The sequence below is a fragment of the Falco biarmicus genome, chromosome 17, assembly GCF_023638135.1.
Source record: "Falco biarmicus isolate bFalBia1 chromosome 17, bFalBia1.pri, whole genome shotgun sequence".
NCBI classification, from domain to species: domain Eukaryota; kingdom Metazoa; phylum Chordata; class Aves; order Falconiformes; family Falconidae; genus Falco; species Falco biarmicus.
In genome coordinates this window covers 3,721,807-3,737,326 of record NC_079304.1, presented here as the reverse complement: position 1 = coordinate 3,737,326, position 15,520 = coordinate 3,721,807, and the positions used below count along the sequence as shown (strand labels likewise).

Below are 15,520 nucleotides of genomic sequence, written 5' to 3'. Positions count from 1 at the left end.
TACAGGTGATAGAGTAATTATATATATGGCTTTTAATGCAGAGATCCTTAAGACTCTGAAATAGTATCCTGAGAGAAAAGTCGATGTCTTCTTACACACATCAATTGAAATCAGACTGTTGAGAGGACAAGAGAAATTACACCATACTTCAGTCTTGCTCTGCTTCCCAGAAGTTTACCCAAGATGGCCTTGTAAGCAGTTTTCATCCTCAACTGTTAGATTTGATGCTAAAGCAGAGTAGCTGAAGACAGAATGGCATGTGTCTGAAAAATCTGTAAGAAGAGTCTGAGTTTGGGCAAACGGTGCTGACTGACTTTTTGATTCCAGATGACTCTCATCTACAAAGACACTTTTGTGTTATAATGTTTCATCTTTGTCCTGGGTGAAAACTAAACAGTCTGGTTCAAACACAGAATCTTGTTCCCTCAGCATCCCCTTAGCTCTGTTCTTCCACTTCAAGCTTTTAGAAAAAAATTTCATCTTATTTGTTAATACAGTAGAAACTTCATTCATGCAAACAGCCAGTCCCTGCCGCCTAGTTGCAAACACCAGCATTTGTGGTCCTGCTGCAGATGGACCTCAAACTTACAATTTGCTTGGAAGAAAGTGAACATTTTTCCAGTGACAGTTTTGTTCTCTGTTACTGAAATGTCTTCATTGCCTTTCCTCCTCTCTGATTATTGATCCTCTAATGACTGTAAGGTATTTATGAAATGTAGCAACCTCCCCCTAAACCTCAGGTGCAGGGAACAAAGAAAGGCACATCTGAGGAGCTGCCATTTGTTGTCTGCTGTCCTTTTCTCAAAGACCTTCTTCAAAAAGCGCTCTGGGAGGTGACAGTGCAGTGCACTTCTTGCTTTCCAAAGGCCAACTTGATTTGGGAGCTGATTGTATGTTGCTGCTGGTTTTTACACTCTGCTGTCAGTCTCCATGTGCATGATTCTTTTACAAATTGTATTGTTGCCTCTTAACTTCTGGTCTTTTTGAAGTGAAACTGAGAATTATTTAACATTTTCTGACTGAATCCATTGTCCTGTCCTTTGCACTGTTGCTTTTGCCAGCTTTGCTTTATTGCTGCTTATGCAATCTCTTTCAAAAGCTCTCTGATTTTATCTTGCTATTTGATATACTCAAAGGCTCAAAGATGATGAAAGATTTCAAGTAGCTTGATGATGTGATAATTTCTCATTGATTCACAGCTGGAGGATGGTAGTGTCACCTCAGCAGCATAAACAGTTTCTGGGCTTCTGCATGTTCTCTTATTGGTGCTGAAAGATGTATTTTACTATATGCAAAATGTTTTTTATTTTTAGTGTTGCTTTGCCTTTGTGTCTGTGTAATGTCGTTTTGGTCAATGGGGGCCCTTTTTCACAAATTCCATTATGGTAAGTAAAATTGATTATTGCATTCAAATTTCCATCAGTGATTCCAGTGATAGTCCTTATAGATGCTTTTCATAGACATGCTAGAACAATCTATCGCTTGTTAGTGATAGTGAGCAAAAAAATCTCTGTAGTATTGCCAAAGGAGTCTCTTATTCTGTTTATGTACTTTCTGAGAACCAACATTGTTTCCTATTTTATTTATCAGTTGTCTTTTTCTATATGTATTTGTTCACAGCAGGGATTTGCCCATACTGGAAGATCCTTCCGATAAGGGCATATCTTATTGTATGCTTGGAAAGTACTTTAAAAAACAAAAGCAATGAAAGAAAAGAAAAAGTCAAGCCATTGAGCGTGGAGAACTTTAGATAGCCTCAATATTTCATTTTAGTTCTATATTATTGCCACTACTTATATAAAAAAAAGGAACACAAATACAGGTTTTTGTCTTTAGATCTTCGGTAGCTTTTCAGTCATACGCTCATAGGCTATTCCTCTCTTGCCTTTACTGTTACTATTATTTCATTTTTATTACTAGTTCAGTCTTGGTGCTTTTTATAGAAATCCTGCTGGCTATTAGACTATGCTCTGTTCTTACCAGCTGAAAATTTTCCCTTGTGGTATTTTGTTATATTCAAAGCCACTATGCTCTCAAAAATGTAGTGTGTCTCTTTGGAGTATAATATTAAGGTACCTGAAAAATACAGGTGAACTATGAGTACTTTGTCCTCCTGTAAAGTTGTATACATTGAATTACCTTCTGGCACATTTTAATTTGTTGATTATTAAATATTATCTGCACAAATGCTTACAAACCAGAGAAGATCTACTCTGTGGACAGGATGAATTTTTCCTTTCTGAGCTCTATAAAGAGCCTTCAAAAATTTTTGTTCTCTGATGCTTTCTGCTAATGTGTTATATGGCTGATGTAAAGTTTATAAGTTACAGAATTACCTAAAAGGGGCTGGCAACTTTAGGACCTTTTCACATCTCTTTCCTGTATGTGATGCACAGTTTAATCATGAATATTCTTGTGTAGATACAGCATCCAGTATGCTATACAACATCGCTGTCTCAAAATCAAATCAGAATAAAGACATTTATTGCCACAGCTACAAGCATTACTCAGCCTGCAGAGTATCTGGATGTTTTGACACTGCGTACTGCTTCTTGTTATGTGCAGCACATGCCACATTTCAAGTACAGCTGACATTTTTTCACTCTCTCTCTCTGTTACTGTTTTCCTTTTAATCAGGCCTCTGTGATACATATCAAAGAAGTGACTGCCTAGCATCACAATGAAGATGAACTCTGTGAGCAGCCCACACTGCTGTACGTTTTAGCAAAACTAGAAGACTTTTGCAATAGGCTGGAGCTGCTGCATTTGAAACAGACCTGGAGAAAATGTAATCTCACTTTTATGTCTATGCACCGAAAAATTAAAACATTCCCCCGTAGTTCAGTGTCATTCTGAAGCCATGCTTCAGGCAAGTGCTAGAGTTTATTCTCTTGATCTGTTTAGTAATCTCTTCCCATCACTCTTCCCAGAAATTTTTGTAAGAGAGGATCTGTTTTCACCTAGGAGTCTGTGCTCACTTTTCATTCCTACTTCATCTCATAATGTTCTAGTGAAATCACAATAATTTCCAAAGAAATTAAGATTAGACCCAGCAAAGGAAACAAGGACTGTTGAGGCAGCAGTGAGCTTGCCTGTGAGGTTTAAAACCTCTAGCACTCCCCTAGCACACACTTTTGTGCAGGATAACTTGGAACTTCCAAGCAAGTAGGTTGGTGGGAAGAATGCCTGTCGCTTAGATCCTGACAATGTACAGACCATTTTTGTCATTTGGATGTGACAGTCATGGGTCAAGGCTTTCGTGCCCTACAGCTGATGGGCAGTTTACAGGCTACTAATTACTGCCTGTGGCTGCCAGTTATCATTTCTGTCACTTTCTAAGCCAGAATCAGAGAGCTGTCCCTCTGTGATTACCGCGGTCTCCTACAGGGTATTCAATTCAATTGGAATAATTTTTTTTGTTGGTGCTAAAATGGAACATTGCTTTTCATATTGCCTATAACAGCTGGAGGGCACGATAAGAGCATCTGCCAACAAAGTCTCCTGCCTTTCTCTAGAATTTAGGTGCCTCAGTCCATTTGGGTTAAGCAACCTCAGATGCCTTCCAGGCTGTGGGCATCTACAATAGTTCTGTCCCCTTGGCAGCGTTGATTACTGCAGTATCCTGCGAGATAGAACATAGCAATTTGAATCTCAGCAGGCAAAGGCACTTATCCACATACTGCACTTTCTGTTACTACAACTCATGTTGTATAAAAAAAGGCATCCATTCTTCTTGTTTTACCAGGAGGAAGGTCATGCTGGCCTGGGGGAGGCATGGCGCTGGGCTGAGCTTGGGGGGTGGGGGAATTACACACTTAAGGGGCATCTGCCTGGTCTCTGTGTGCCATGGGGACCTGGGAAGGAGCTGGTATTTGCTCTCCTTCGCTTCAGCCTGGTCTGAGCAAGTACAGAAGCAGCCTAGAGAACTCGCTAGTCAAAAAGTAAGATTTAGTGAATGTAATAATTCAAGGTGGTTAAATCCCCACTGAGCCAGGACTTACGAATCAGAGCTATGGACTTCAGCTAGTCTACGTGTAGCTAAATCCTGTTTATGCCTACTGCCTTTGGGGATCTGGTCCCTGCTTGTTTGTCCATACGGAGATTTATTGTCACAAAAATACTTCTTTAACAACACTTTAAACAAATGGCTGCCCAAGTGACCTGTGTTACCCCCCCAGAAAAGCGAAGAAGAACCACTAGGACATTCATGTTGAGATGAGTGCGTTCTAGAAAGCTTTGCTAGTTTCTTCCTTCCCCCCAACGGTGCAGTGACATGGCATACCTTGCTGTATTAATTCCGTAGCCCATGAACACAGCCTGTGAGCATTCGACAATTTAGGCATTTGACAAAATAGGGCTGACAATTAATGCTAAACAAAAGAGAGATCAGCAGAATATATGCATAGGCAATTTTGAAATTACATCTGTGCCTTCAAATGGACAAATGGATTGCTCTGGGAGTACGGAAGCCAAACACAGGAGTGTGTGTGCACATGTATTTTTGCCTAAGGTTGTTCTGAAGGTCTTGTTCTAACACGTACTACAATTTTCTTCTCAGAGCACTAATAGGAACATCAGATAAGCATCCGAATTGCAACATATTGTGCTCATAAAATTAAAGCTTATTATGCTGATTAATGCCTAACAAAATATATGCAAATAGGAAGTGCAAGGTTCTCCTCACTACTCCTAATATTGCTGGAGTCCCACTTTAAACGTGCCCTAAGCTTTGACACCTGACACTACAATATTTGTATTTCTTACTCCTGTTTTGCAATAGTTTTGGTTTTCTATCTCTGTTCCTCCACATAAGTTCTTTTGCATCTTTGTTATTATGACAAGCCTGTTCTCTCAGTAAGCAAATGCTAGGGATAACCTAGATGCAGAGTTTGCATTTACAAAATGGAGAAAGAAAAGAATACTGAAACTGGCATTTTCTTCCAGGGTATGGTAAGAAACCATCTACATTCAGTCTTCTTATTGTCTGTAATGAGCATTAGTGACATGATTAAGTAGGTTTGGTTTTTTTAAGTTTATTGGTGGTTTCTATTTATTTTGTCACATACTGTAACATGTAGCAAATAAACTTTATTATGAAGCTTATTTGCATTAAAGGTGCAGACTCATTACATGCAAGGAACATTATAAGAACACCTTGTTAAGAAAGGTACAGATTTTAGGTAAGGAAGAAAACAGCACAACCAGTGCTGAGTAGTGAAAGTTGTAGTAGCAATATTATATTATTTATCCTAACTGCTCAGAAATTTTTACATATCTCTGTGTGTGATTGTAACATATCGTTGCAAGCATTTAAATCGGCAGCAGATCAATAGCGTGGTACGGCACATTCCAAAGGTTGCACCAACATGGTGCTGCAGTACGGGTTTCTCAGGGGCAGAACTGCCTCATTTCCATGTGGATTCTCCTTCCCACACTTCAAACTCTGCAAGTTTCATTCTGCTTTGCTCTCACAAGGATTTGTTTCAGGGGAATTTCTTCTGCAAGGGTAGGTGCATAGATGTTAGATGATTAGATAATTGGCAGTAAAAATATTAAAAGTAAGTTATATTTTTGGAAAGAAGGACAGGAGCAAGAGGTATCAGTAGCCCTCAGAGCTGCTACGATGGTGCAGAGCAGCAAGCTCCAGCACAGACAGACTGCTCCTCCAAGTAAATTGTACCTAACCTAAGCCTCCCCAGTGTTGCTGTAAGGCCAGAGGTCAGACAATGGCCTGTAAATCACTCTATAAAAGCCAGGAAGCATGCACTCAGCAGAAACATTTTTGAGATTAACTTGGGAGGCTCTTGGAGGAGCTATGAGAAGCATGGCTTCTGTATTGGGAGTATGCTTTAATTTGGGCTGTTAGTTTAGTATCCTGAATAGACAGGTCTAAGAAAGAATTCTCACAGCCTGCAAGAGGTGTAAAACTAGCAGAGCAATCAGCTAGGTGTAAGGGACAGCTAGCAATATAGAGACATGTATGATGTGATGCTTCAAGGGTTTTAAAAATTAAGTAGGCAATTTTGCAATAGGAGGGAGATGGGGGTGTCCTTGCAAACTTAATCAACACTGCCTTTTTTACATGTCAGCTCAGGGGCATCAGTGCATGCTTATATATAAAGTAATCCTTCGCAGAGATTAGCCAGTCCTCAGACTCCCCTAGAGACACTGGTCAGAAAAAAATTCTCTTCATAGATTTTTTTCTTTTTAAATACTAATCACATTGGCTGAGAGCCTGGCGTAAGGCAATGCAGTGAATCACTGACACAGATCTGCCTAGAACTCAAGCATTCAGGATTCCCGTTCCCACGGTCTCCCACTCAATCTGTGTTTCTCAACCTGCTCCAGTGGGTGATGCCTTCCTCAGAGTGGAAAAACAAAACTCATTACTGTAAAACTGAGAGAGAAAAATTCACAGCAGTGATACTCCTGTCTGGTTCCCTTTGTTTGTGTTTGAGCAGATGAGTTGAGAAATGCAAGGGATAAAGACTGTATTAGTGAACAGGTGTCATGTAAGAGGCTCTCTGAATTATTGTCATGTCAAATACCCCATGTAGTACATTTCAGCAATTCAGCCCACAGGGGGCCTGCATACCTGGACCCCACACTTAATTTAGCATCAGCAGAAGTGAGAAGCCCTATAAGGGGTACAGCACTGGGGAGCACCTACCCAAGATGAGCAGCTACCCAGGGCATAAAGGAAGGAAACGTGGCTATAATTAAAACAAAGAGAGAAAGTTCAATCTCTACATTTTAGGGCATTTGCACCCTTATCACTGTGAGCAGTCCCTCTACTGTGGGATCTGTAGGCAACCCTTAAACTTAGTAACTTGGTTTGGGAATCTTTTCTCTTGGATATCTTTTTTTTTTCCTCTCAGTCTACCACTGGGTTTTGTAAAATCACATCCTAAATATAAATAATTTGCCAGTCTTCTTTGTAAAACATATGCCTGTCCATACTGAGACATGAGAAATGCTCTGAGTGGAAATACATAGAAGAGACCAGGTATTGTACAGCTACCAGACAGCAAGGCATGGTTATCATCAGTAAAAATAACCTGTGAATTTATTCTTCTGTGAGACCATGTGCATGCGATTTGGTTCATACTGCAGCTTTATGAATTTATTTTACAGTACAGAAAATTACTGACACAAAGTAGGGATATCTTCTTACTCAGCTTTTATCCACTTGTTATCCAGTGTGTACCCAAGCAGGTAGCGCTGGGTTTGTGTTCATTTTGGATAATTAATTGTACATGATCTGACTTCTTTACTCAGGGGTGTTTGGCACTGGGAGCTGAAAATTTCCATCTTTAAATTCCATGATAAAGAAGGTTCATAATGTATTTTAGTAACTCCTTAGGAATAATATTTTTTTTAGAGGCTTTCTGGGGATTAGTCAGCTCCTCAAACCCACCCTCTCTTTCCCTGAAAGAAGTTAATAGCAGAAATGAGTAGGGCTTTTGACTGTGAGTTTTCCTATTGCAGGGACCACCAAAGCATTCTTCAAAGTTTTGCCCAGTTAATCTTAAATGTGAATGTGTTGCTGCAAGCTTTTGGGTTATCTGCATAATCTGACATGTTACTGTGTATTCCACAGGTGGGGCTTGATATTTGTAACTGATTCAAACAAAAATGTCCACTAAAGGAAATTTCTCCCAGACATGGCTTTCTAGTTGCATCAGAGAGAAGCAAAGATTTATTAGCATTTGGGGGTGGGGTGGGTGTTTTTTTCTTTTTTTTTTTTCCTTTTTTTTCCCCCTTACAGAATACCAATCACAGTAGAGATTAACTCAGGTAACAGTGATTAGGAACAGAAATTCAGATGGAAGAAGCAGGTAGGCCATCCAGAGAGTTCTGATGAGCCCCCTGGAGTGAACAGTGTTGAGTAACTTAACAACTGTTTGCTCTTGCTCTTCACAGAGGCGTGATCAGACATGATCAGTATCGTCTTGCTTGGTCTAAAGCCCACTGGTAGGATCCTGCAGTGGAAGATGCTGGTTTTGCCAATCACTCCTCAGACTTTCTAAAACTTCCTGTTGAAAGATGAAGGAAAGCAAGAATTTATTTGAAGAAATGTTATTTCATTCAGCATTCTTAATCTTTTTATTATTTCATAATTATAGATTTTGCGGTTCATGGGCTAGATCTTTTCCCCAGCATTCTGGAAAGATTAGAACAGTGTTAGACTTTACATTTGTACAAGCATGGGTGTTTGCAGCTTTATCATCCTAAATACATGGACCTGCTTGTATTCTCAACTGTGTAAGTGTAAAACACTCTTTAAATTTAGACACTGTAGCAGTATAAATCAAATACAGACAAACTTAGAATCCGTATCTATGTGCATATGGATATTTACAACAAATTTTTATAAGTTAAAGGTGGATGGCGCATAATATATTTCAATCTTGCCTACAAAGCATTAGTATACATAGGAGTGTTGCAAGTCAGGTAGGTTGTTTTATCAAAGGAATACATTTTTATGGAGGAGTTGGCAAAGACTATTAATTTTTAGAAACTAGGATCTCATCAACACCAAACCTTACCAAAAAATCTTACTCATTACACAAAAGCCTTCTGAATTCGCTGCCTTTGTTTTCAGCAGCAAGAGAGTCTGTGTAGTATTCTTAACTTTCTATATTGATGGCTTCAAGCCTTTCAGTCTACAGCCAATACTTTCGTGACCAAATGTTAGTCTGTGATGGAAAACAGCATGTTTGTGAGACAGGCTACATCTTTACCTAGAAGGAGTAAGTGGAAGCCCCAAAGCAGGATCATTTTCCATCTTTTTTTAAAAAAAAAGATCACAAGTGGGTGAGAACCTTTCTAAAAAAGTATAACTTCCTGTTCATTTTCAACATTTTCAGGCATTTGTCTGAGATGCTGTCAGGACCTGGAGACTTACCCAATCTCATCGTTTTTATGGCCTCAGACACTTCTTCCATTGTTGCTCCTCTCTCCAATGTTTTATTCCCCTCCAGGCAGAGCTTCATGTTTTCAGCACCTCCTGGAACCACAGCCGTGAAATCAGGCATGGAGAAGACCTGATCATTCTCCATCTTTTGCTACTTCAAGATTTTGCAGCTAATACCCCTTGTATTTTAAATGGCTTAGATGTTCCATCCCTGCTTTAACCATTTCTCCCCTTATACCAGTTACATTTCTAACATTTGGCTTCGTTCCAAAACTACTGACTTCTCTAGTTCCCTGCATGCTTTGCACTGGGCATTGTTTTTCCCTTTCCCCCTTCATTTCCTCTTTCTGCATGCCCTGATACAACTTTTCGTAATGTCCTCTTCATTCTAATCACTTGTGAAACTACTACCACCTTGGTAAGTTACTGGATAAGAACAAATGTCAAAGTGGACCTAAAACGTGAAAAAAATAGTAAAAATGTCTCCAGATTTCCAAATAAGGAAGGAAGCTGTCATATCCTTTCCTGCTATTCAGAGAGAGAAGTGAGTGGGAGGATGTACTCTTTTATTCCAGTTTTTACCTGGGCTTTCACAAGACTTGCCAGACTGGGAAGATGAAGAGCGGGAGAGGCAGGATTTGCCCCCTCCTCCTCCGCCGCCACTGCCACCTCCTCCACCTGAAGTTTTACCACAGGCTCCACCTCCTATTTTTCCTCCACTCTCGCCTCCTCCACCTCCAGAAGAGGAAGTTCTTCCGTAGGATCCTCCAGTTTTTCCTCCACTGCTTCCTCCACCTGAGGACCAGCTACTTCCTCCTCCACTACTTCCTCTTCCAGAACACCAGCTAGTTCCTCCATGACCTCCTCCTCCCGAAGATCCACCGCTACCTCCTCCCTGTGAGAAGCTGCGAGGAAAGGGAATGTATATGTAAGATTTATAGCAATATGACTGGTGTCTGGTATCCTATCAGCTAGATCAAGGCCACTTTCTGACTCCCTCTGACCTCCTTGTATGACTGAGAAATTACTACAGTGTGAAACATGTTATAGAGAACTGGTTTCAAACTATTGTAATTAAGGGCAAATTAACTGGTCTGCACAGAAGACAAAGAAAGGTAATGGATGGCTTTAGGAGTCTTTCAGAATATGTACTTTGAATATTTATGAAAGGCAGTTATTTTCTTTCTTACCTTTCATTTTCATATATAACTGTACTTAGGAGAAGAAACGGCAAATTACAGTTCTAAATAGTTTTGTAAACATTTTGTCCAGTTCATAATAAGTATAGAATAATAAAGCTTTGTACCCTGCCAGCTAAGATTTAGATTCTATGTGAATTCTTGTAATTATAGTAAATATATTGATGATTAATCAGTTCCACTAGTTCCTAATATAAATGTTGCTACTTTCATCTTCATCTGTTTGCAAAGATGGCATGTTAATTAATCTGAATGTACGTACCTAATATCATGCTGCCCTTCCTCAAGCAGTGCCCGGTACTGAGCAATCTCCTGTTCCAGGCGGGTCTTGATGCCCAGGAGCATCTTGTACTCCTGGTTCTGACTCTCCATCTCGCAGCGGATGCTGGCCAGCTCCTCCTCCAAGGGGCCGATCATACCCTGGATCTGTTGCAGCTGCATGTTGTAACGACGTTCTGTGTCTTCCACATTGGATTGCAAAGACTGTAGCTAAGAATGAAAGGAAAAACAGAGATATAGAAAAAATACATATAGGAATGTGGCACGTTATGGGAACGTGGCAGGATTAGATCATTCTTACACCCAAAACAAGAAAAATCTTACATGGTGTCGGATGTGCCAAGCATCTCCATTAAATGGAGTGCTAGCTATAGCTTATCTGCTGCCATTCCAGAACTTAATGTGCTCTTTGCATATCAGAGGATCAGAAGCAATTGTTGCCTACCATGCTGATTTGTGACTGCAGTTCAATCTCCAGGCTCTGATAGTCACGTCTCAGTGCAGAGATCTGTTGGTTGCTTGATTCCACTTCCTGGCCACTTGACTGGACTTGTTGACTCACTTCCTCAATCTGAAAAATTAATATACAGAATTGGAGGTTTTGAGTTTTACTTACAATGCCAACATGGTAATTTATCATGGAAGCATCAGGCAGCACAGGTTGAAGAAAGGCCACTTGTCCATCTGTAGTATGGGGGCTGTTGAAACTTGCTTGTATGGCTCTGCCAGTGCAGTTCAAGCCCACCTGTGATTTTCTTTATTTTAATCAAAGAGATTCTACCATTATGCCCTGAAAGCAATGGATGTTGTCGTTCAAAGTGCCATTCATCTACAGGAAGGTGTTACCAGAAGTTGGTATCATTTTTCTTTTGTAATGTGAAAATTCAAATTGTAATCATTTACCTTGCTTTCATACCACCTTTCAACCTCTTCACGGTTTTTCTGAATAATATGTTCATATTCTTGTCTCATATCATTCAGTTTTTTCAGCAGATCCTCTCCAGGAGCAGCATTCACCTCCACATTCACATCACCACTGGACTGTGTTTGCAGTGATTTCATTTCCTGCAGAGGAAACCCAGCCCCAAGGCAAAGAAACAAAAATGGTGCAATTACTTAGTGAAAAAGTTCTGGAGTCAGTTAGTGTGCTCTGACATCATAAACCATCCTGGATCCTTTCAACAACATATATATGTGTGTTGTGGGGGTTTTCTTGTTGCAGTTATTTGGCCTTGACTTCCCAGTCATTGCTTGTTGAGAGGGCCCATGCTGAGCGGTGCCCTGGAGCAGCCTGGGCCTGGCAGCCTGTCTCAGGAGGCCCCTGGCCAAGCTGCTGCACCTTAGGAGAGCAGGGAAGACTATTTAGTGCAGAGGATGTTCCCTGCAAAACCTCCCCCCATTTCAGATACTGTAAGTGTTCTGGTTTTCCTCTGCAGTTTGCGTTTCAAGCCAGCTCTTACCTCCTCATGGTTCTTCTTGAGGTCAATCATCTCCTCCTTTAGAGACTCAAATTGCATTTCCAGGTCAGACCTGTTCAGAGTCAGGTTATCCAATAAGGGTCGCAAGCTATTAATGTCGGCCTCCACGTTCTGCCGGAGACCGTACTCCGTCTCGTACCTGCGCCAAGGACAGTGCAGAACGGTCAGCCCTGGCCCTGGCTTCTCAGTCCTTTTCCTACTGACTTTATTTGTGAAAAAGTTGACATATTCCAGTATCTCAGTGTCTGCTTTTGTGTCTATACTTTGTAGCACATAGCAACTCTCAACCAGCAGAATGATGAAATCAGCAGCCAGTACTTTAATATTAATACTTTAATATTCAAATGTATTATGTGGTCTTTTTCGTTGTCTCTTCTTACTGTAGACTTTATGCAGGTTTCATCTGTCTGTTTCACCTGACTTTCAGTGAGAGAAAATCACAAATTTTATTTCCTTAAAAATAAAGCTTTTTTTAAACTTTGACTCCACAACAATAGGGAGTATTCCCATTGAAGATCATTATAGAAATAATGAAGAATTTTTAAGTCTTATAAATTATTTCAGTTTCACTGCCATGGAACCAGGACAAACCCTAGTCTCTGTGGACTGATATTTGTTTATGGAATGAATTTATGAAACTAAGTTGAGGAAAGCAGGAGAAAGGAAGTCAGTGCCTGGAAAAGAGGAATATGTATTTACTTTATCCTGAAGTCTTCTGCAGTCATCCTTGTGTTATCCAGGTCCAAAAGTACCTTGTTGGTTTCCACAGCTGCAGTCACCAGCTAGAAGAGAACACAGTATGCTAATTTTCCCGTTGAATCTCTCAGGTATGCAAAAGGGACAGAAATATGAATGCAATCTTTGTTATAATTCCCAGGTGTTTGAGGGGAACGGTGTTTCCTACATACAGAGGCCTGCAATGATCTTCTACAGTGCAAAACAAAGAGGTACCTGTGTGAAAATAACATCAGAACTGTAAAAACTGCTTTGTGAGTCCCAAGAGTCCTTTCAGGAGGCTTGGTGTCACCACCATTGCTGTGTCTCACCTCCCATGCCCATGGGCCTTGAGCTGTACCCAAATGTCAGGCACTGCACATCCCAGAGGGTAATTGTTACCATTTTTCCTATGCTCTAAAATCCACTACAGGCATTCTGAGAGGCTTCACTTGCTGCCAGCAAACAGTCTGTGGGGTGCACTATGGGGTGTGTGCATTGTTTCTTCACCTCTGGTTGAAGATAGTTGGATGCATGTACAGAAGGCAGAATTTCAAGTGCAAGAGGCATTTGCAGAAAGACAATGAGTTGAGAAGTATCCGTGCTGGGTGCCTCAAACATTTTACTCAATTGCAAGAAGTCTGTCAATGCTTAAACTTCTCTGACAAAGAATATCCTACCTGATTTTGAAGGTCTTCAATTTTTCCATAGTAGTGGCTGTAGTCCTTTGTACCAGTGGGACCTTGCTTCTGGTACCACTCCCTGATTAACTGTTCAAGCTGAGCATTTTCCATTTCCAAATTTCTGACCACATCCAGGTAAGAAGCCAGTCGTTCATTAAGGCTCTGCATGGTCAGCTTTTCATCGTTGGAGAGAATTCCCACATTCCCTCCATGAAAGCCACCACTGCCAAAGCTGCCACCGCTGAAACCAGCACCTCCTCCACCAAAGCTTCCTCCATAACCTCCACCAAACCCACCCCCACCAGATCCAAAGCCTACTCCCATGCTGCCACAGCCCAGTCCCCCTCCATAGCCACCACCGCCCATTCCCCCTCTATAATAACCACCACTCATTCCTCCTCCACAGCTACCGCTGCTCATTCCTCCTCCATAACTACTGCGCCTGATCTTCCCATAACTGCCACCGCCTCCCCAGCTGCTCCTGGAACTTCCTCCACCACAACTGCTGCCAGAAATCCTGCCACCACCGCTTGTCCTAGAAGTGATTCTGCTCGAGGAGGCAGAGGAATACTTACTGCCTCCTCCACCACCACCACTGCCACCACTGCCACCACTGCTCCCTCGCAGGCAGCTTTTCGAGGTCTGCTTGGAGCCACAGCTCATAATGGCAGTAGCAAATGACTCAGGTTAAAAGTCAAAGCTGGTCTCACAGTTGTTCTGGAATCATAGCTCCGAATTCCACCCTGCCTGGTCTGCATTTATACCTGAGATAGTGGGTGGCACCGTCAAAGGGAGTAACTTCTTTCCATGTGCATTTGCAAGCCATAGTTTTTCTGCCAAGGGTAATTTGCCAAAGAGAGATGTTTGACAGTGTCAGGAAGCTTAACCCATACTCAAAGTGTTCATGACCATTTGTTTATTGATACAAAACATGTAATTTCTGTTGGGTGGCTCTGAATTAGGTAGATCTTTTCTGCGATCTAGTCCACTGACTTACAGTCATCTGAATTAAACTCATCCCACTCACCTCATCCTGTTCACATCTGTTTCAGCACAACAATAAACTGTCATAGTATGGGACAGTAATGAACATTGTTGAATCTCTCTTTTAATTTTTATTTTTAAATTTTTTAATTTAAATTTTTTAAATAAAAATTTTAATTTTAATTTTTAATAATCATTCCTCATGCTCTTTCCCCTTTCAGATATTTGTCAAGAATCCCAGCTGATTTTTTTATACTTAAGTGATATTCTAATAAGCTGTAGTTTATCATTTTCTTATGCTGTATGCTCCTTATTTTTAGTCCTTTATTGCTTTATGCCTTTTGAAAACATCGCAGGATGTATTTTGTAGTTTCACTGAACTGCTCTGACATCTTTGTAATTTCTCATAAAAACTTAGTGAACGTTGGCAAATAACATACCTGTCAGCAATTTATTCCAAACATGCATCTACAATTATGTTTTATAAATAACAATTTAATTATGAAAAATTATATGACACCAACTGGATAATGGCTCTGTGTAAGACTGTCAGGAAAGGAAGTGTGACAGGTTGTTGCAGGGAATAACTCTCCGTGTGCTTGGCCCAAATGAAGTTGCAGGGTGGCTGAGAGACCTGGGAAAGCATCCTGGCTCTGGGCTAGTCTCATGAGATGTCTGTGGATATGAGAGAGAATTTTCTCTCTCACTCCTGAAGGCATTTCAAAATGTCAGTCAGGATGTTTTCCTTACTCGCTGCAAATAGAAACATACTTACTCAGAGGAGAGGGAGAAAAGTTAAGTGTCTGGTTTCAGGGTTAAGTCAGGAAGTTGTACATCAAAATAACATTTTCCCTTCAGTTTTGTTTTCCATTCATGGACACGGCATGATGAAAAGTAGGAAATATTTGCTATTGTACATCTTCTTTTAAGATTGTATCTTTTTCAAATACATAGCAGTAGATGGCTGGGCTGAGCGTCTGCCTTCTGAGCTCTTACAGCAACTTGTTTCAAGTATTTGAAATTTCTTTCTTGACTGCCTCTCATGTCTGTTCTTTCCCAGGCACATATCTTTAGAAAAATGCAGTCTGTTAGCTTTCCATCATTCTTTGTACGTGGCACTAGCTGTGTGACATCCAACTTCCTGTATCGATTTGGTATATTGTTTTCTTGCTCAGCCTCTGTGTTGGTGGTTGTTGCTAATTTAGAGGTTTGTTTGTTATGGTTTACAGCAAGTGTTTGTGGAAACATCTTTTTATAAATGCCCCT

General features: G+C 40.7%; 1 protein-coding gene and 1 long non-coding RNA gene across 2 annotated transcripts; one reads left to right on the top strand and one right to left on the bottom strand.

The window, feature by feature from the left end:
• Positions 1–1,158: 1,158 nt before the first annotated feature.
• On the top strand, positions 1,159–2,839 carry LOC130160109 (uncharacterized). The gene is made up of 2 exons (XR_008825932.1): positions 1,159–1,385; positions 2,638–2,839. It is a non-coding gene; the product is annotated as an uncharacterized LOC130160109 (long non-coding RNA).
• Positions 2,840–8,044: 5,205 nt separating this feature from the next.
• LOC130160223 (keratin, type I cytoskeletal 13-like) lies at positions 8,045–14,278 on the bottom strand. Its single transcript, XM_056362534.1, has 8 exons — positions 13,268–14,278; positions 12,573–12,655; positions 11,856–12,012; positions 11,299–11,460; positions 10,841–10,966; positions 10,379–10,605; positions 9,500–9,822; positions 8,045–9,010 (listed from the first exon to the last, which is right to left on the bottom strand). The coding sequence occupies exons 1-8, from the start codon at positions 13,931–13,933 to the stop codon at positions 8,808–8,810; spliced, it is 1,947 nt and encodes a 648-aa protein (XP_056218509.1). The 5' UTR covers positions 13,934–14,278; the 3' UTR covers positions 8,045–8,807.
• Between the last annotated feature and the right edge of the window lie 1,242 nt (positions 14,279–15,520).

Bases quoted from the DNA above. Each gene is read 5' to 3' on its own strand.
- LOC130160223 (XM_056362534.1), bottom strand. From the start codon at position 13,933: ATGAGCTGTGGCTCCAAGCAGACCTCGAAAAGCTGCCTGCGAGGGAGC. The intron at 12,656-13,267 runs GTAGGATATTCT...GTTCTCTTCTAG, and splicing joins TTGAAGACCTTCAAAATCAG to CTGGTGACTGCAGCTGTGGA. The intron at 10,967-11,298 runs GTAAATGATTAC...TTAATTTTTCAG, and splicing joins AAAGGTGGTATGAAAGCAAG to ATTGAGGAAGTGAGTCAACA.